The 18598-nt window shown below is 39.5% G+C and overlaps 1 protein-coding gene across 14 annotated transcripts in view; it reads left to right on the top strand.

Annotated features, from left to right (window-relative positions):
* The window catches only part of AK8 (adenylate kinase 8), a 104843-nt gene that overhangs the window by 1975 nt on the left and 84270 nt on the right, over positions 1-18598 (top strand). For 8 of the 14 annotated variants that reach the window (XR_005589927.1, XR_005589926.1, XM_039506663.1 and 5 more), the window contains 3 exons: positions 8155-8239; positions 12378-12427; positions 14924-15034. The exons of 1 other annotated variant lie outside the window; for it this stretch is intronic. Coding sequence is in view for 10 of the 13 variants with exons in the window: in XM_039506663.1 (XP_039362597.1) it covers positions 8155-8239; positions 12378-12427; positions 14924-15034 (246 nt within the window). In the remaining 3 variants the exon portion in view is untranslated. Of the gene's footprint in view, positions 1-3700; positions 3988-4158; positions 4184-7699; positions 7796-8154; positions 8240-12377; positions 12428-14923; positions 15035-16450; positions 16535-16583; positions 16727-18598 lie in introns of those variants that run through there. 5 more of the 14 variants (XM_039506668.1, XM_039506662.1, XM_039506669.1 and 2 more) reach the window with 5 other exon arrangements.

The raw sequence follows: 18598 nt of genomic DNA, 5'->3' as shown, positions 1-18598 counted from the left end.
TTTGGACATATTGACGATTCCTAGCACACACTGGGTAACCCTACTCCAGTTCTGGGGTTACCCAGTGCAGACTGTTCCTGAGTACCAACATGCCACAGTATATTTGAGGGTATGGAGTAGTGTAATGACTGTTCCCAGCATGTAGTAGGGTGCTCAGAAGAGGTGTATTAACCATTCCCAGCATACAATGGGGTACCCTGAAGGTGGGGGAAATTGTAATGACCATTCCCAGCAGGCAGTTGAGAGCTATGGGGTGGATGGATTCAGAACCATGAAGAGTGATGCTAGCACTTGCTGTGGCGCATCTGGCAAAAAAAGAAGCAATGATTCCTAGGGTACGTCGGAGCACCTCTGATACGCAGTTGGGCACTTTTGGTGCAGGCAGCACTTACAACACAAGGTCTCTTACCACATCTTTCAAGATATATTTATGCCTGTATTTGTAATTTTCACTCCATGCATCTGAAGAAGTGGGTTTTTTACCCATGAAAGCTTATGCCCAAATAAATCTGTTAGTCTTTAAGGTGCCGCTGGACTCCTCATTATCTTTCACGATGGAACACTGTTTATGTCTGCAACATGAGGTGTTGTCCAATTAAACACAAGGAAATACTAATCTCTTTGTATCCACCATGTATCTAGGTGTATTGTTATTTATTTAAGCACTATGATTCTTTACTTTTCAAACACTATTGTTGGGCTTGCTACTCTGGAAAACTTAGATGACACTGTCCCTGTCTCAGGGAAATTGGACAAGCTATATGTTAGAAAAACATAATGCACTGGCTATCAGCCAGGTTTAATTGCAATATATAATTCTTCAAAAATGTTGACTGTCTGTGGAAGAAAGGTGTTCAGTCGATCAAATGCAAAGCAGGCCTGATAAATATGATACTTTGTGGATTGGGATGGGTAGTAGTATGGTGGAACAGTAGTAGAGAAACCTGTATTTAAAAATTGTTATGTGAAAGTAACTGCCCTTTTTGAGACTAGGTTAATGAATTAATGCATAATCTAATGTATGTGGGTTTTTTTTAGGGGGGGGGACATTGTCTATTTTCTGCTGTTTCATCAAACATTTATGCTCTTGTGCCTTTTTATGCACATGTACAACTAATATGAAACCAATAAAAACCCAGTTACAAAGAAGCCTTGTTATTTTAGTAAAGAATGAGATTGACTTCCTAGCCAAAAAGGAGGTTGTGAGTTTTTACAGTCTGTTCCTTCGGTCTAATTTTGAGCATTGAATATTTTGTTGAGGGAAAAGAGTTCTAATATTGTGATGGGCATTGTTATAGTTTGTTAGTGGCCATAACACATACCAGTGTTAACATTTTTCACATCCTTCTTTTGTGTGTTATGAAGACCATCTCTTCTCATATCTTACCCCAAAACATACTTTTTCTCCTTTGCATATGCCTTTTTTCTCTGTCTCTGCTATTATTTGTTAGCTCAGTAACTTAACCAGGTTATTCAGTGAGAATTTTGAGATCCACTTAGTATGAGGAATGGTGTATAAAACTTGTTCTTCAAAGCAAAACTTCATTCTGCATGCCAGAGAGGTGAAAAACACCAGCATGACCACACATCACAAAAAATCCTTCTTGGACTGCTAAGAGCGAATCTGGATCTGCTCAGATCACAGCTTTGTTAGCCATCTGAGGGCACAAACAAACACACCTGTAAATAATAGCCCCAACTCTTCAACATTTATGCATCTACCTAACCTTAAACATGTGAGTAAAATTACGTTTGTGCATAAGTGATTGCAGCACTGAGGCTTAGAATCGTAGAAGTAATAATCAACAGTTCAAAGAACCATGTGTCATTATAACTTTGCAAGTTTTCTGGGTTTGTTATTTATAATCTTTAAAGAATCACTATCAGGTAAACTTAGGTGCTAAATTTGGGTTTTTTAAATCATTTTTGAAAAACATAGTATATTGTTCATGTATTTACACTGTAATACCAATGAAAACAATTTTATTTCCTGAGATTTAAATATTTTCCTGTGGTGTTTGTTACTCAGACATTGCAGCATGAGAACTTGCAAGTGAAACTGGTTAGTTTATTTTCATTGTCCAAACTGGATAAAATACAAAAGCTAAACAGCATAAATAGTGAAAAGTCAGGCAGATATGCTGTAGATTCCTTTTCCCTCACACACTCAGTTTATCAAAATGGTACAGGAGATGTGGAATTTATTTGGATAAATGGGGTTTTGGATATAAGTGTAACTGAGGCTCATTATGTTCCCTACTTTTAGATAGGAAGGTTTTGGATGCGAGATTTTATTAGTGTAGAAATGAGTTGCACACAGAACTTTGGGAGATAAGGATTAATTGGTGGATTATACAAAGCTTGGAGGGGTTGCAAGTGCTTTGGAGGATAGGATTATAATTCAAAATGATCTGGACAAACTGGAGAAATGTTCTGAAGTAGATAGGATGAAATTCAATAAGGACAAATGCCAAGTACTCCATTTACGAAGGAACAATCATTGCACACACACAAAATGGGAAATGACGGCCTAGGAAGGAGTACTGCGGAAAGGGATCTGGGGGGTCATAGTGGACCACAAGCTAAATATGAGTCAACAGTGTAATGCTTTAGCAAAAAAAGTGAACATAATTCTAGGATGTATTAGCAGGAGTGTTGTAAGCAAGACACGAGAAGTAATTCTTCTGCTTTACTCTGCGCTGATTAGGCCTCAGCTGGAGTATTGTGTCCAGTTCTGGGTGCCACATTTCAGGAAAGATGTGGACAAATTGGAGAAAGTCCAGAGAAGAGCAACAAAAATGATTAAAGGTCTAGAAAACATGACTTATGAGGGAAGATTGAAAAGAATGGGTTTGTTTAGTCTGGAAAAGAGAAGACTGAGAGGGGACATAACAGTTTTCAAGTACACAAAAGGTTGTTACAAAAGAGAGAGAGGAATTGTTCTTCTTAACCTCTGAGGATAGGACAAGCTGCAATTTAAGTTCATTGCTTCAAGGGAGGTTTAGGTTGGACATTAGGAAAAACTTCCTAACTGTCAGGATGGTTAAGCACTGGAATAAATTGCCTAGGGAGGTTGTGGAATCTCCAACATTTGAGATTTTTAAGAGCAGGTTAGATAAACACCTGTCAGGAATGGTCTAGCTAATACTTAAACCTTCCATGACTGCAGGGGACTGGACTAGATGACCTCTCGAGGTACCTTCCAGTCCTATGATAAGTTCCCATTATGCAGCTTTCACCATTCCATAATGCCATCCCTATGACATAATTTTCAGACCTTTTGTTAAAATCTCATAAACCCTCATGGCACTTATCGCTGCCTGCTATCTCTGACAGAAGCGTGGAGCCCGCACAGCTCTGTACTATTGTCATGAACATTGCAAACACAGGACATATGATCCTCAGGTAATTGCAGAGCTGCAGGAAGTACTGCAACAGTGGGGGATAGGATGATTTCTTTGAGGAGGGAGTGCAAATGGGCATAGCAAAACCAATTCAAGGTTGATGGTGTTCACGGAGCAGCTGCAAGTGGTGGATCACTGCTTCTGGGTCAGAGAAATGAGCACTGACTGGTGGGATCGCATCACAATGCAGGTTGGGAATCACGAGCAGTGGCTGCAGAACTTCCAGATGCAAAAAGCCACATTCTTGGAGCTGTCTGCCGAGCTCATACCAGCGCTCCAGAGCCTGGACACCAGAATGAGAGCTGCATTGACATTTGAGAAACGAGTGGTGATTGCACTGTGCCTGCTTGCAACACTGGATTGCTACTGCTTAGTGGGAAATAATTTTGGAGTTGGTTAATTGGCTATGCAGGACTGTGATTCTCAGCAATGTGCACAACATTGTGGATGGATTTGCAGCTGTGAGGTTCTCAAACTGCAGTGGGGTGATAGATGGCATGCACATCCATATTTTGGCCACATCCCACCTTGCAACACAGTACATCAGAAAAAGGGCTACTTTTCTATGGTTATGCAAGCATTGGTGAGTAACCGGGGCCACTTCCCTGATATCAGTATGGGCTGGTCAGGGAAGATGGATGACACTTGTATCTTTAAGAACACAGGACTGTTCAGAAAGCTGCAAGCAGGGACATTCTTTCTTGACTGGCAGATTACCATTTGTGGTGATGAAATGCCAGTAGTGATCCCAAGGAAAGATTCAACTACCAGCTCAGCAGGTGCAGAATGATAAAATTGAATGTGGTTTTGGTGGATTGAAGGGACACTGGTGATGTTTACTCACGAAATTAGCTCTCAGTGAGAAAAATATCTCAATGTTATAGCTGCCTGTTTGTCCTGCATAATATCTGTGAGGCAAAGGGGGAAGGTAGAGGTGGAGCATCTGTCTGCTGACTTTGAATTGCCAGACACCAGGGCTATACAAGAGCTCAACAGGGAGCTATGCAGGCACTGAAGGAGGCTTTGAAAGAGCACTTTAACAGTCAGCGACGTTAGTATGCTGTGCTGGACTGTGCTTTGCCTGGCCCTGATGTTTTGGGGGGTATTTGCAATTATAGAGTACATTTATGAATATCACACTGCTTACTGGACATTTATAATTATTACAATGTGTTTTGCACTGAACCTATGAATTCTGTGATCCTGTTCAACTACAATTTGTGTGCTTTTGATAGCACTAGGTAGTCTGCTGTATATGTTATGAAGTAAGATTAATTTATTTTGAAAAAATAAAAATGTATTGTGTAACAAAAACGGTGCAAAGAGTAATGTGCAGTTAAAAAGCAATACAGTGCAAATGTATAAAATAAATAAACAGAATGGAGCTTTCAAATTAGAAGGATATGAATGTTTTCTAGCAATTTCAATTCATTTCTGCCAAACATACATCAGCCATGATTCTCACAGGCCAGTATGTGTGAAGCTGTGGTTTTTGTTATTGTCCCCTGGCATGGAGTGGTAATGATAGAGATGTGGCCCATGATGCCATGGGGGGCGTAGGGAGCTGGTGAAATGGAGTTCTCCATTGATTGCAGAGGGAGGCGAGCACTTGACTGTTGGACCTGTAGGACAGCAGGAGTCTGCAGCATTTGCATTTGCTGCCTGAGATGCCCTATTATATCCTGGGGCATCTCCCTCTCCTTTTCCTGCTGGGACTCCGAGGCCTTTCTCCTGTCTGCTCTTTCCTTCTCCAGGCTGACTTCTATATTCACCCACCAAACCCTCTGCTTGTGGTCCAAGACAGCACTGGCTTGCAGGATCTCACTGCACATGTCCTCCCAAGTCTGCTTCTTTCTTCTCATCAGAGTCAGGCATTCTGTAGGTGTGAATGGGGCACCCTTCAAGGCTGCAATGGCAGCAGCTACAGATAAAACAGACAGATGTATCATTGTGTTTACAGTCACAAAGGGAAGCAAAAGATAAGTTTCAGAACTCCTTTCCCCTATTCCCATAAAAGTTTTAAATCAGATACGCTTCAATCAAGACACTTCAGCTTTGGTGCACCTCCGCACAACATCACTGTCTAGCTGCAGCCATAGTGAGTCTGGCTTGCTGAGGGTGAGGAGAGGGTAGGGTGAAGAGTGAGTCGTTTGGTTAAGTAAACCAAAAAAAATTCAGCCCCTGTTTCCATGGGTACGAGTACAGGGCAGTGGCACTGTGTACAGGTGCTATTTTCCACAGGTGGTGGTGATTTTAGCTGTTATCTCACTCCTGAGGCTAACAAAGGTACAGAGAGCACAGCTGCTGTTGGTATCCTGAAGCTGCCTAGGCCCTTGTCCTGCTAGCCTGTTTGCCACAGTGGTGCCTGCTGAAGTCATTGCAGAGTGGCGTAGGAAAGTGTCCTACTGAGGAGGGAGAAATAAAGCAGCCTTTCCTCATATTCTTTGGGAAAGGATTCCAGAGTACTTCCATGGAAGTTTCATTGAGATCCCTCAGAAGGCTATAAGGGACATCCCTGTATACATAAATAAACTGCTCAGCATGCCATTCCACCCCACCCACCCAACCTAATAATACAAGGGAATGAAAAGCAGATAACTCTACTTCTGATTGTTGTACCTCTGTGTCTTTTCGTACAAGTGAAACAGTGAAAAGCAGATACCTGTGTCCTGCTAACTTGGGTTTGTGCTGGGTACCATCTTCACATTTAAGCTTTTTATGGGGGAATACATGCATGTGCTTATCCTGGTTTCTTCCCCCAGATCAGGCTTGGCTGGCAGAACTGGCTAGACTGCGATAGAGTCTTGAATAGATCTTGGCTCACCCATAGCTGGACTCCCCCCCCCCCCCCCCCCCCCGCCTTGTTCACAGCCTTGGTCTCGGGCTCCACTGAGGAACCCATGGTGCTCTGCGGGGTGCTGGTGGGGTTTCTGCCAGGTATGGCATGCAGCTTCCTGTAAAAGCAGCAGGTCTGAAGCTCAGCACCAGATTGACTGTTGGCCTCCCTGGCCTTATGATATGCCTGCTGCAGTTCCTTTACCTCTACATGTCACTGCTGCTGATCCCTGTCATACCCTTTTGCTTTCATCCCCTGTGCAATCTTTCTGTAGATGTCCATGTTTCTACAAGTGGTTTCTAGCTGTGATTGCATAGCCTCTTCTCTCCTCGGACCCAGGAGATCCAGTACCTCCTGGATACTGGAGGCAAGGAGCATGTCTATAACCATGGCCAGCAGGGTCGTTTGGAAAGTTGCACACAACAAGGGAGAATTGCTAGGTGGGTCTCGCCAAGCTGGCAGTCGGGAAATGGCATTTAAAAAATACACAGAGATCGGTGGGGGAGGGATTGGCTTCTGGTCTCCATGACCTGGGAAGTGGAGTTCACAATTGTGATCAGAGCGATCACTGTCAGGCATTGTGCGACAGCTACTGGGGGAGTGGTAAGGTTGACATATGTCACGCAATGTCTACTTTGCATTGTGTTGACCATGGTACGTCAACCATGAATCAATGCCATTTGGGGAGGTGGTGTTAACTGCTTCTCACGAATGGGGTGCTTACATCAGTGGGAGGCACATTGAGTGTAGACACATGAATAAATAGTTGACTCAAAGCAACTTCTGTCAAACTAACTTTGTAGAGTAGACCAGTCCTTAGGTATCAGAGAAAATGGAAGGAAGTTTTATTGAGTTAGGTCCTATATTCCTATAGGCTAACCTCCTGAGCGTTGTTGCCTGCTACCAGAAATAATATGCACTACTCTATCACTGTAAAATTCCAGCACTGAAAAAACTAAGGAGTAATATTAGAGTCATTTTTCACATGTAGGTCCAGTTATGGACTTATCTGCTGTGATGGAGTGGTGCTGTGTAGTTACAGTAAGAGTGTCTGAAAGTTAGGATTCCTGGATCTTATTCTGAAGTCAGTGGAAAGATACCCATTGATTTCAATGGGAATTGGATCAGATCCTGTATGAACCTGAGTAATGGAAACGTGACCTGAAAGAAGTTTGTGCTCGCTCTCTCTCTCTCTTTTTTTGGTTCAAGGCAGGGTTTTTTACAACAGAAATTCAGGTCTTGTCTGCCCTTGAAGACTTATAGGCTACTGGAGAACTAATACAATTATGACCGAAAGAGGATGTGAAAACTGATCAAGAAGGAAAGTTATTTTTATTTACACTAGTCACAATTCCTTATTTTTTTAATTTGTTTTGTGTTAACACTGCCTTGACTTGGCTGCAAAACGTTTGGGATAAAGGATGTCTTTAAGATTCAACATCATGCCCTTTCAATTAAGGTCTGAGAGAGCTCACAATCCACATTTCTGTGTTCTCCAAGAAGCCTTCCAGCAAGAACAGGGAAGACTATACGTGAAATTCTTGATAGTTTTAAGGTAAATCAAGTAAGGGTGGGGTGGGAGTTTATAAATAAAATAAATAACATCTCCCAAATCTTTAAGGCCTTCTTTCTGCATCAGAAATAATAAAAGGGACCCACATCCATTTATTTTCCTTCGCAAATCATCTTTAACCTCTATGTACTTAGTCTGGCCCGCTCTAAAATACGCTTCATATTTCCCTACCTCACAGGAATTTATGAAGATGAATGAATATCAATCTCTTTGAGGTCCTCATATGAAATATTGCTATAGAAATGCAAAGTATCATCATCATCATCGTTGTTATTATTTATTTGTTATTATTACTATGGCTGTGTTAAATTTCCTGCTGAGTCTGTCCTATTTATTTTCAGAACATGCTTGAAGGGTTGTTAATCCATAAACCTGATGAGCCCATCCAGTATATGATAAGCCACTTAAAGCAAGACAATGATCATGGTAAGTGAAAATGAGAGACCATATGTAGTTCAACTCATGATTTATAAACCATTGTTGTGAAGCTCTACTTCAGTTGGCAAATGGTGGATAAAAGTTTTCAGCCCGTCTCTCAAATTTTTGTAAGCGATTTGGAATGGTTATTGGTAAGATATTTTTAATTTCTTTTCTAGTGGATAATCTAATAAAAATGCACTTGAACAGTTATAAAAATGAAATCCTCTAAGGGAATAACAAAGAGTTCTAGTGTATCAATTATTAATGCTTTCTGTGCCCCATCTGATATTTCCTGTTGTCTTTAAACTCGCTAATTACCCCTTTTGTCAGGTGTACAATTGGTTTCCCATTCTACCTGGGCTGGCAGCTTCTCTGTTTTTCTGAGTACTTAGTTACTTGCTACTGTTAATGAGTTCCACAGCTCAGTGGCATCTCAGATGAAGGAACAGCAAGCATGCCTACCCATGTGTATAACAAAACCTGATAAACTGAATAGGAAGTATGTATTCTGCACAATAAAAGCATGTACACTCAATCAAATTATTTGATTTACAAACTGTTCACCCTTAGGCAGATTATATTTGGAGATGCACAACTGAACTATAATTTTGTTCCGCATGAGCTGTCAGGAGTAGCTGGTGTCATGTTGCTTTGATGTTTCTTTAAAACCATAGTAAACCATTATGAAAGTTCTGCTGCAGCATCAATGAAATCATTATCACAAGAGATGCTGAGAGCTCTTTCTACTTAGTGATCAGATGGATGTCGACTGAAATGCAGTTAAATAGCAAAAATCAAATCCTGCAAATTGTGTCCAGCCTGTTCTGATGTGGGCAGCATGAGAAATCTGATCTGTTTTACAGCCCCGTTGAAAGTACACAGTTGAGTTTCATGGGATTTTATAGAATGCTGATAAATCTCCATCACACTGAGCTTGTTCTTTAACCACATGGTATTAGTTGAACAGAATCAAGCAGGTTGCCATTCATGACTTCAGTAAAATAAGAGGCTAAAGATCGAACCACAGCAATTGTTTGTCAAATGAAAAACTGCTATCTGTTTGTGGTTTGAAAGAATCTGTTAAGACGTGGATGGAACTCCAATTAAAATTAAAGCCTAAATGTTGTTTTAAAAGTAAATTTTATGGAAAACAATGTAAGAGAAATCTGTAGTAGAGCTGATATTTACTTTTTGATCATGGTGGAAGGTGCTGACTCTTTAGAAGAAAAAACCCTTATTAGAGCCATCAGTAAAGTGATGAATTTTCATGATCTTGCCTTGCTAGACAGTTTTAGCCCCAGAGAAATTTTCAAACAGAGATGTGGAAAAAAAGTATTGCAGCTACCCTAGGTGTGAAGTCAGAAAATCTTTTTAATTAATAATAGGATCTAAAGCACTCTTTACAAAATACAAACAAACCTAATGATTATAACTTACAACAATCCTGATGAAGCTCTTGGGTCAAATATTAGGTGACTGGGCTCTCATACTCAAGGCTATGTGGTATTGTTCTTTCATGTGATTGTTCTAAAAAGCTAGAACAATGTGATGACTAAGCTATTTTTTAATGCAAAGAAGTCAGTTTTATACATTTTATCTGGGTTTGTGCTAATAAAAGGTTTCCAAAATCCAAGTAACATTTTTTTTTTTGGTGAGTACTTCCTATATAACCATGCCTATGATGAAATGTTTCAAAATTCTGGAAAAATGTTAGTCTTGTATTGTATACTTCTGTATATATAGGTTCGACTGAGGAGTTGCCTTGCAAGTTAAGTGATTTTTTTTGCATTAATATTAATCACAGAATCATTTGGACTTGAAGGGACCCCTACTGAGTCCAGTCCATCCTTTTGCATTGTACCAGGAATAATTCAGTTCCCCCTAAAACTGTACCTGAATGCTAAACGTTAAGACTGCTTGGAAAAGTAAATTCTGTAACATCTCAAGATTCAACACTGAGATATGGTTTATTACCAAAGAAAAAGGTGTTTTACAGATTTCTCAGTGTTCATTTAGCTGCCTGTGTAGACCTCGAGCATTTAATACTAACTGTGTGCTGATCTGAGGGGTTAAACGTTACATACAGTGATGCTCTGGTTGTGCCCTTGTGTCATATGTTTAGGGAAAAATGCCTTAGAAGATTCTTACAAGTGTGCAAATGAGTAAATCAGTGCATTACACTGCCTCATCTGCTGCCAGCCACTAAGCAGAGAGAAAACCAGATTTAGTACAAAGTGAGCATTTACAGTAGCCCTGGGCAATATTAAAGCATGATATGGTGTATATAATGGTACGTTTCGTTTTTCATCAAACGTTTGTCCAAGAAAGTTGTGTATTAAAGCTTCAATACCTACGGGTTTTCTTGTGAATTTTAAATCATGCTCCTAGTTAAACCTCAAAAGGATCTGTGGATGGAAAGGTTTTTTGATTTTCTTTGAAGTGGTTTGAAGAAGTTGATTAGTGTTGGCACCCGAGCACTCTTTTATGACGCTGTTTATAAATAATTCCTCAGTACCGGGCTGGAGTTTCAAGGTGTTAGATTTTAAGAAACTAGGATTTAATCACATTACATTTGAAAGAAATTAGGTGATAAAAACAGCCGATGTATCCTTTTAAAGTATTTTTCGACATTGTGTACTAGTTCTGTTGCGCTTGCAAGAACCAATACGGGGGGAGTTTTCCTTAAACCTTCCCCATCAAATAACTTTGTAAAGATGAAGCTGTAATTTGGGTTTTATGAAGGTTTAAAAATTGTACCTGCCCAGCTGCTCCTAAGTGTTTGGAAGGTCCTCATAAAATTACATTTCCCATCCTTTCCTGTCTGCCGAGATCAGAGAGTATATTCCTTTTTGTTGTCATGACCTGGAGAGGTTTTTGGCTGGATAGATCCCCCAACTCATCTTCTTTAACCCATACTACCGCCAACAAATACCTATCAGTCACTGTTCTCAAGCCTGATTCCTTCTCTCCCCACAATGGAAAGTGGAAAGAAAAACCCAAGATGTTAATGTAGCAATTCAAGGGATCACAGCCCAAAATGTACACATGCAGAAAAGCCTCAAATCTTTCTCAAGCGATCTTTCCCCTTTCTCCTTGTTTTTTCACACCGCTGATGCTTCCCTACATCACTGTAGAATGAGAATAATCATTGTGTTGTCTATATGATTGTAAATTCTTGGGACTGGGAACGTATCCAGTTTTTTTTTTATTCTTTAGATCGCCTTGTACAGCTATGGCACTAATAAATACTAGCAGAGATGAAACAGGAACTTGTGTGCTAAGGGAAAAGAGGTTGCTGCCATGGCAAGTAACTCTTGTTCCTTCCTTTCATCTTGCATCCCCTCCGCATGGAAGGGACATTGACATGCAGCAGATAAACACAAAAGGAGAAAAAAATGGAACTTAATGCTGACTAGAGAAATGAAGGGCAGTGGATAAAAGGATAGAGGAGAAATGTGGAGTAGCCCATTTTGTCTTGGGACTGTGAAAAGTTTTAGTGTCCCACAGGCAATCTGAGAAATGTTCCGTATACATTTTTTTCCTATTTCTACCCACGAGGTAGCTATCCGCAATAGCAAAGAAAAGTGCCCATTTTACAATGTATAAACCTTCTTGATCCATGACATAACCTGTCTAGAGAAAGGTGTGAGTTGAAATTACATTACTCGTGTTTCATTTTCTAAAAATTAAAAGGAAATGCATTATTAGTACAAAGTAGTAAAATAAGAAACTATACACTTTGAAATTGGCCATCATACTGCATATACAAAATTAAAATACTGTAAGCTGCATCAGATCGAAACCATTCAACATGTTGGGAATAAAAAGCAAAGTTAGAAATACAAGTATTCCGTATTTATGCCCTGTTTATGTGAGTTACAAGTAAGCTGTCTGTGCTTAAAGCTAGATATGTGCTAAGTACCTTGTCAAATCAGAGTCTTAAACGTGTTAACTATGGAAATTAAATTAAGACATAGTCATGACTAGCTTGGTCTCCTAATCTTGCAGTCCTTACTCAAGCAGAACTCCCAGTGAAATAACTATACTACAGTATAATTACGTGTTGTATATTATGTAATATAGAGAAACAATAAAGGTGTCTTGCCTTTCTGCATCTTGACATTCATGTATATTTATTTTATAGTTCCAAGAATTTGTATACTTGGTCCACCCGCCTCTGGAAAAACCACTATTGTAAGTATAATACCTTAAGTGTTATAACACTGCACTGCCATATGTTTGCAAATTAGAACTTCTTGTTCAATTATGCTAGAATAATTATGTATTTAGAAGTCAAAAGTCTTGTGACAATAGAATAAAAATAACTTTTATTCCTGTTTTGTGGGCTTTTGTGGGCCATAGTTTTGACCTGTGCCTAGATACCACAGTGATAGGCAGACAGACAGACAGTCTAGATTAGATTAGACAGAAGCACTGGCACCTCAGAACAGAGGAACTGAAAAAATGTGAGAAACGAGGGGTGTCTACACAAAACAACCTGGCAGGCTTGTTACGTTTATGGATTTGAGACATTTAGGTTCAAATATTCAGAAGTGTTTTCTAAGTTTTGGGTGTACAACTTTAGATGTTTTGGGCTTGATTTTCAGAGGTGATGGTCACCCACAGCTCCCAATTAAGTTGGAGTTCTGGGTGCTCAGCACTTCTGAAAATCAGGCTTGAGGGATATGATTTTCATAGTGCTTATGTGACTTAGGAGCACAAATACTATTAAAAGTTAGTGTTCCTTAATCACCTAGGCACTTCTGAAAATTCTACCCTGAGTGTCTAAAGTTAGGCACTCAAACTTAGAGGCCACTTTTGAAAGTGTGGTTCTTAGTGTACTACTATTGGTGTGTGTGTGTGGGACGGGAAGAAGGGGATTGAGCCACATAGAATTTAAAATGTGTTAATTGTCACAACTGCTTTTGATCTAGAAGTTTTACAGTTTATAGGACTACAGTATAACAGTGTATATTCCAAAAAAAACCCCAACAGTTATGGCTTTTTATGCTTTCAGAATTAACATCCATTTATATTTTTCTTTTTTAGAAACTTTTTTCAGATGCAGTTAAGACTTGCCAAAGAAATGGTCTATGTACAACTAGCATCTTTCTCAACAGCTTCCATTCTCTGTGTGTATTTAAAATCACATTTGCAAATTTCAGGGACAAAAATAAGTTTCTAATGTTTTTTTCCCCCCTCCTTTTGGCAGTGCAGAAACAGTGCAGTTGTGAGATAGGAAGCTGGATTCTGATCTGGTCTGTGCATCATTAAGAAAATTGTTACTGGTTCAGTTGCAGGGCCAATACTACTCATTTACGCTGGTACAATGCCACTGAAAATAATGAAATTGCGCTGGTGTTTATTTTCCATGTAATATAAATATATATTTCCATTATATGGCAGAGTACTGGTATCTTCCCTTGACAAGATTATAAGAGTTTTTATGAAATTCCCAGTAAAAGAATCTGTGAAAATGGTGTTAAATTTGTAAATACATATTAAAAATGTAAAATAGGGAGGAAATAAACTTTAAAAGAACTGTGGAATTTCAAAGAAAACATTGAAAAGCTAGGAAATTAAGTTAAATTAAAATTTTAAACAATACTATGTAATTAGAGAATTAAAGTACCATAAATTATCTATATTCTGTCCTGATATCCCCACCATCCAGTGCACCCTACCTGAAAGATAGTTACTTGTTTGACAGGTATTGTTGTATATTACAGCCAGCTTCCCTATTCAACCCTATATATGCCTTCGTGGTTGGCTCCTGACCCCTGATGTCTGGGGGACATCTTAAATCCTAGGTAGTAAGTGGGAGTTGGCGATGCTCAGTACTTCTCAGGTTCAGTCTTATAATTTGGTGGTTCATCCATAGAGTTTAAGAAGTCTGTAACTCCAGACACCTTTTACAGAATTCCCCCCTGGACTGATATACCACGGTTTACATAGCTGAGTTGCAAGAGTATATAGGAAACTATATTGGGAAAGTGAGAAAGAGGTTAGGTGAGTTGTTCGGGCCTCATCCAAAACCTGCTGAAGTCAGTGGAAATACTCTCTTTGATTTCAGTGGGCCTTGGATTGGAACCTTTGTGCTTATGAAGTGTAAAAGGTAAGTGTTTGGTGTTGCCATGTTGTGAATAGAGGACAGCCTGTGACCATGGAGTGGGTGGGTATTGCACAAATTATGCTGAGTATGGTCACAGTGTAATGGAAGTATTTGGCTCATTTTTCAATATCTATCTGTGGTATTAGAAACCTATTTAATTACTTTCTAAGCCAGGAAAGATGTCATACAAGCATAAGGTTGTGTCATTAATTTGGATGGAGCGTTAGGGGCATGGATACAGAGTTAAGGTTGTTTTTGTGTTTCTTAACAATGCATATTCATATTCTGCTTTTTTTAAGTTTTACCTTAAATTCAAATTTTCCTGGCTGTTCAGTATATATGGTTTTGAAAACTTCAGCATTCTTTTATTTCCCATTAAGTTACTGATAAGTATTCACAACCTTAATTGCATATTAACAAAGCATCTGTTCTGCAATGTGAGTACTTATTAAGCTTATAGTTATGGATTATTTGTCTAAATTGGAGGCTAGGAAAATACTGACTTGTTTTGCTTTCTGTGGGGCTTCTGAAAACATATTTTCTTTGCACCCATCTTTCCCCCCCATTTCTTTCCCCAGGCAACGTGGCTTTGTAAACAATTGAATACCCCTCGTATCACTCAGGAGACTTTATTGGAAGAAACATTAGAGCTGACAAAAGAAGTAAAGGCATTTCAAGAGAGAGGACAGGTAAGTAGGGAGAGGTAACAGACCAGCTCTGTGAGTTATGGAAGACAAATTATATGACACTGCCATGATTTCAAATGGTGGACAACTTGATCAGATTAAAGTACAAAGTTTTGCATCAATGGTGGTTTGAACATGAGTGTATGAATTTGTAGGTGAAGGGGTTTCCATAGGGAGAAAATAACCTTTTTGCTACATATAATAACATGAACAGAGATAAAAATATACTATGACACAGACAGGGATGGGAGATTGGCAGCGATTGAAAACCTTAACATTAGATTCCTATTAGATACTAGAAATACATTTCTGGGTATGCATTGTACTGTTTAAAGAGTTATACGGTTTCACAAGAGAAAGCCTGTTCTGTTTTAGCATGTTTGATGATCCCCATTAAGTAAGCACTATTCTCTGGGGTCTGTTTCAGTACAAAATACTTCCAGAAGATATGTTCATGGAGAACACTTCTTTGATGTGACAGAGCTACTTAGCTATGTAGGGTTGATTTTTCTGTAGCATGACACAAATAATGGTACACTAATTCAGACACACTAATTCAGAGTAGTGTGCCAATCCAGTCATTTGGTGAGTGCAAACCCAAGAGGCGCTCAGGCTGAGGAGGCAGCAGCAGCATCAGGAGGACTTTTAGGGTATGTGTATACTGCAGCGTAAGCCCAGGGTTCAAACTCAGGCTCAAGCCTAACACCCCTTCCGTCTAAACACAATCATGCTAACCCAGGGTCCCATGAGGGTGGAACCTCTGATCCAGGACCCAGGATTCCAACCGTATTGCTTTGTAGTGAAGATGCAGCTAGACCGGACTCACTCTCAGAGTCCACCAAAAGTATTCCACAATCCCATGGGCCGACTTTTTTTGTCCTCTGTACAGTCAAGTTTGGTGGACAGTCAAGTTTTCCCACACTGCACCTGATCAAAGGGGTAGAGTGGCCACGTTTTGGGAAGGCGTTAGGAATTCTGGGATAGGGGTGGTTGGACTCAGGTCCACATAATGCAGCGTAGACGCTGGGGTCCCAGATTGGGACCCAGGGTTCAACAGTTCCTAAACTGGGGTTACAGTTGAATTTAGATGCTGAAGCCCTTGGTTACCAAACCCAGGATCTGGTAGGTTAACTAACTCAAGTTCTACTAACCTGGGGCTTACATAGCAGTGTAGACATACCCAGTTCTTAGGCTGGCCAAATTTAAATGCTTCAACCAACCTTCAGAAGAGCATTTGTTTCACTACTCGCTCTGAATTCATTAATCCTTCCACCTCTCATCTATGGCCCAGTACTCTGGAGCTATTCTTTCCCCCTCCCTAACATCTCGTGGAAGATTTTTTGAAATAAGTTGTTCAATGAGCATTTTTGCCAGTTGATTTGAGGTATGGTATTGACATGAGAGTTACTTGCCTTGTAGGTCAGTGAAGTAAGTCGTACAGAGTTGACAGCTAGTGAAGATAGAAGAGAATGAAATGGGGGAAGGATGTCCTGCATAAATCGGGTCAGCACCCCATTTACCCTCCCCTCCACAAAAAAAATGAAAATAAGACCCTATATTTATTACATTGAATCAAAGAATAAGGTTTGGAGATGCCTTGAGTAGAACTCCTGGTCTGAAGATTTGTGAAGAAAAAGTCCATCAAAATCACTGAGACTACCTACAAAACATCTGCTTTTGACTGGGATAGAATAGGTTGGTGTAAAAACGGCTTTTATTGAGAAAATGAACTTGAATAATTTGATTGAAGGATTTTTTAAAAGATTATTTTACTAGATTCATGAAACTCAATTTAGAAAAGGGGAAATTTAAAACAAAAATTCCCTTTGGTTTAATTACTCTAATTATTAACATATTTCAAACTGAAGAGAAGCACTTTCAAGGGTGTCCTTTTGGGCTTACTTGATTTAAAAACACTGATGATGTGGAAGATGAAAGCCAAAGATGTCAGGGCTAATCAGGTGGCAAAGAGCATCTGAGAGCCGAAATTGGTGGTGTTTTAGTGTTGTGCTGTTTACACCTTTGTTTGTAGGATGTTAGCTACTAGAGGGATGACTTTCATAAATCATTTTTCCAATTCCCTTGCATGATTTTGACTCTTCATATATGAGTGTTATGACTAAGGATGAAATTCTGGCTCTATGGAAGTCAATGGGAGCTTTGACACTGATTTAACTGTAGCCAGAATATCACCCTCAAAGATTTTTGGTTTTGTTTTTTAAAAAAATTTTTTCTCCTTGTTCACTCCTTCTGTCCAGGGGCTAAACCCACTTTTGGCATAAGTGGCCATAATTCCAGTGGTGAATTTGATCCCATATGCACACTTAACACCCATTAGCACTAAGAAGAAAAGGGTGGGTATGCAGAGACTAGAATACAGAACAGTTCATATAGCGCAATATACAACTGGGCACTAAAAAACTGCAATCCTCTCTAAGGCAGTTTAATAAATGAAATGAGCTTTTGTTTTGTAAGGTCCACCTTGAAGATCATTCATTGCAGTTTAATTTATTTAGATGATCATTTCACTTCATATGTGTGAGGTAACCAGGGCTAAATTAACCCAAAGGCCAAAAATTTCAGGCATTCATTAACTCAATCTACCTACGTATTGTTACTAGGGCTAGGCACGTATTGCAAAAAAATTTCCACAAATATTTATTCAAACTTTTTGATTAGTTCACTTTGGTCCCATTTTTCCTATGAAAATTTGAGCATTTGAGTTTTACTGGCCCAGGAGTTCATGGAATGGGGATTTTAAATGTATGATTATTCTCAGAAACTGAATTTTAAATTTGCACATGCAAGCATTCGCTGATCCATGGTCTGGCACTAACTAATGAGCTCAAATAGTGACAGCCAACTGTCATCAATCCACATTTACAAATATTCAAAAAAGAAGTCAAATATTTTTGAATATTGGATAAATTTGAGGGAATCATGATCTGCTAACAAATATTCCATGAAAGGAAGTAGAGGCTCAATTTTTAGATAAATCATTGCAAATTATTTCCTCTTCTCTAGTTAGGACAATGTAGTAGAAACCACCTTCAGGTTATTCCTCTAGTGAAGTTTAATGATTAAGTATTTAAAGATTTACTTCTTTTTTCAACTGGCTAAAACAAGAAGTTGAAACAACTATTGGTTTTAGGGGCTTTCGAAGGTTTGTTCTTTGGACTGTAGCAGATTGTAGTGCAGATATGTGCATACTATGTAGTTACTTAAAACTGCTCTGCTGTTGCGAGTCAGCACCGGCATAGTCTCCCTGTGCTTTTAAAGAAGAAATAGAGAAGAGAAGAAAAACAGAGGCATCCTTATCTTTGCATGTCCAGTGATCTGATCTGTTCCAGGACAAGGCACTACAAAAGAACAAATAGAAAATGTTTTAATCTTTGTATGTATGTGTCGTGTGGTATGCATACCCTATCCTCCTTTGGGCCAGAGTGGAGTTGTGATACCACCACGGTTACAGTCTACCTGACAGTCTTTAGGCTGAAAGCGGCACGGCCCAGAGGTTGGAGACAATATGGCTGCCCTTGGGGTTAGGGCAGGGCAGCCCATTGGCCA

The sequence above is a fragment of the Mauremys reevesii genome, linkage group 19, assembly GCF_016161935.1.
Source record: "Mauremys reevesii isolate NIE-2019 linkage group 19, ASM1616193v1, whole genome shotgun sequence".
Lineage (NCBI taxonomy): Eukaryota > Metazoa > Chordata > Testudines > Geoemydidae > Mauremys > Mauremys reevesii.
Note: the sequence above shows the minus strand (reverse complement) of the source record. Positions and strands in the feature narration are given on the sequence as shown.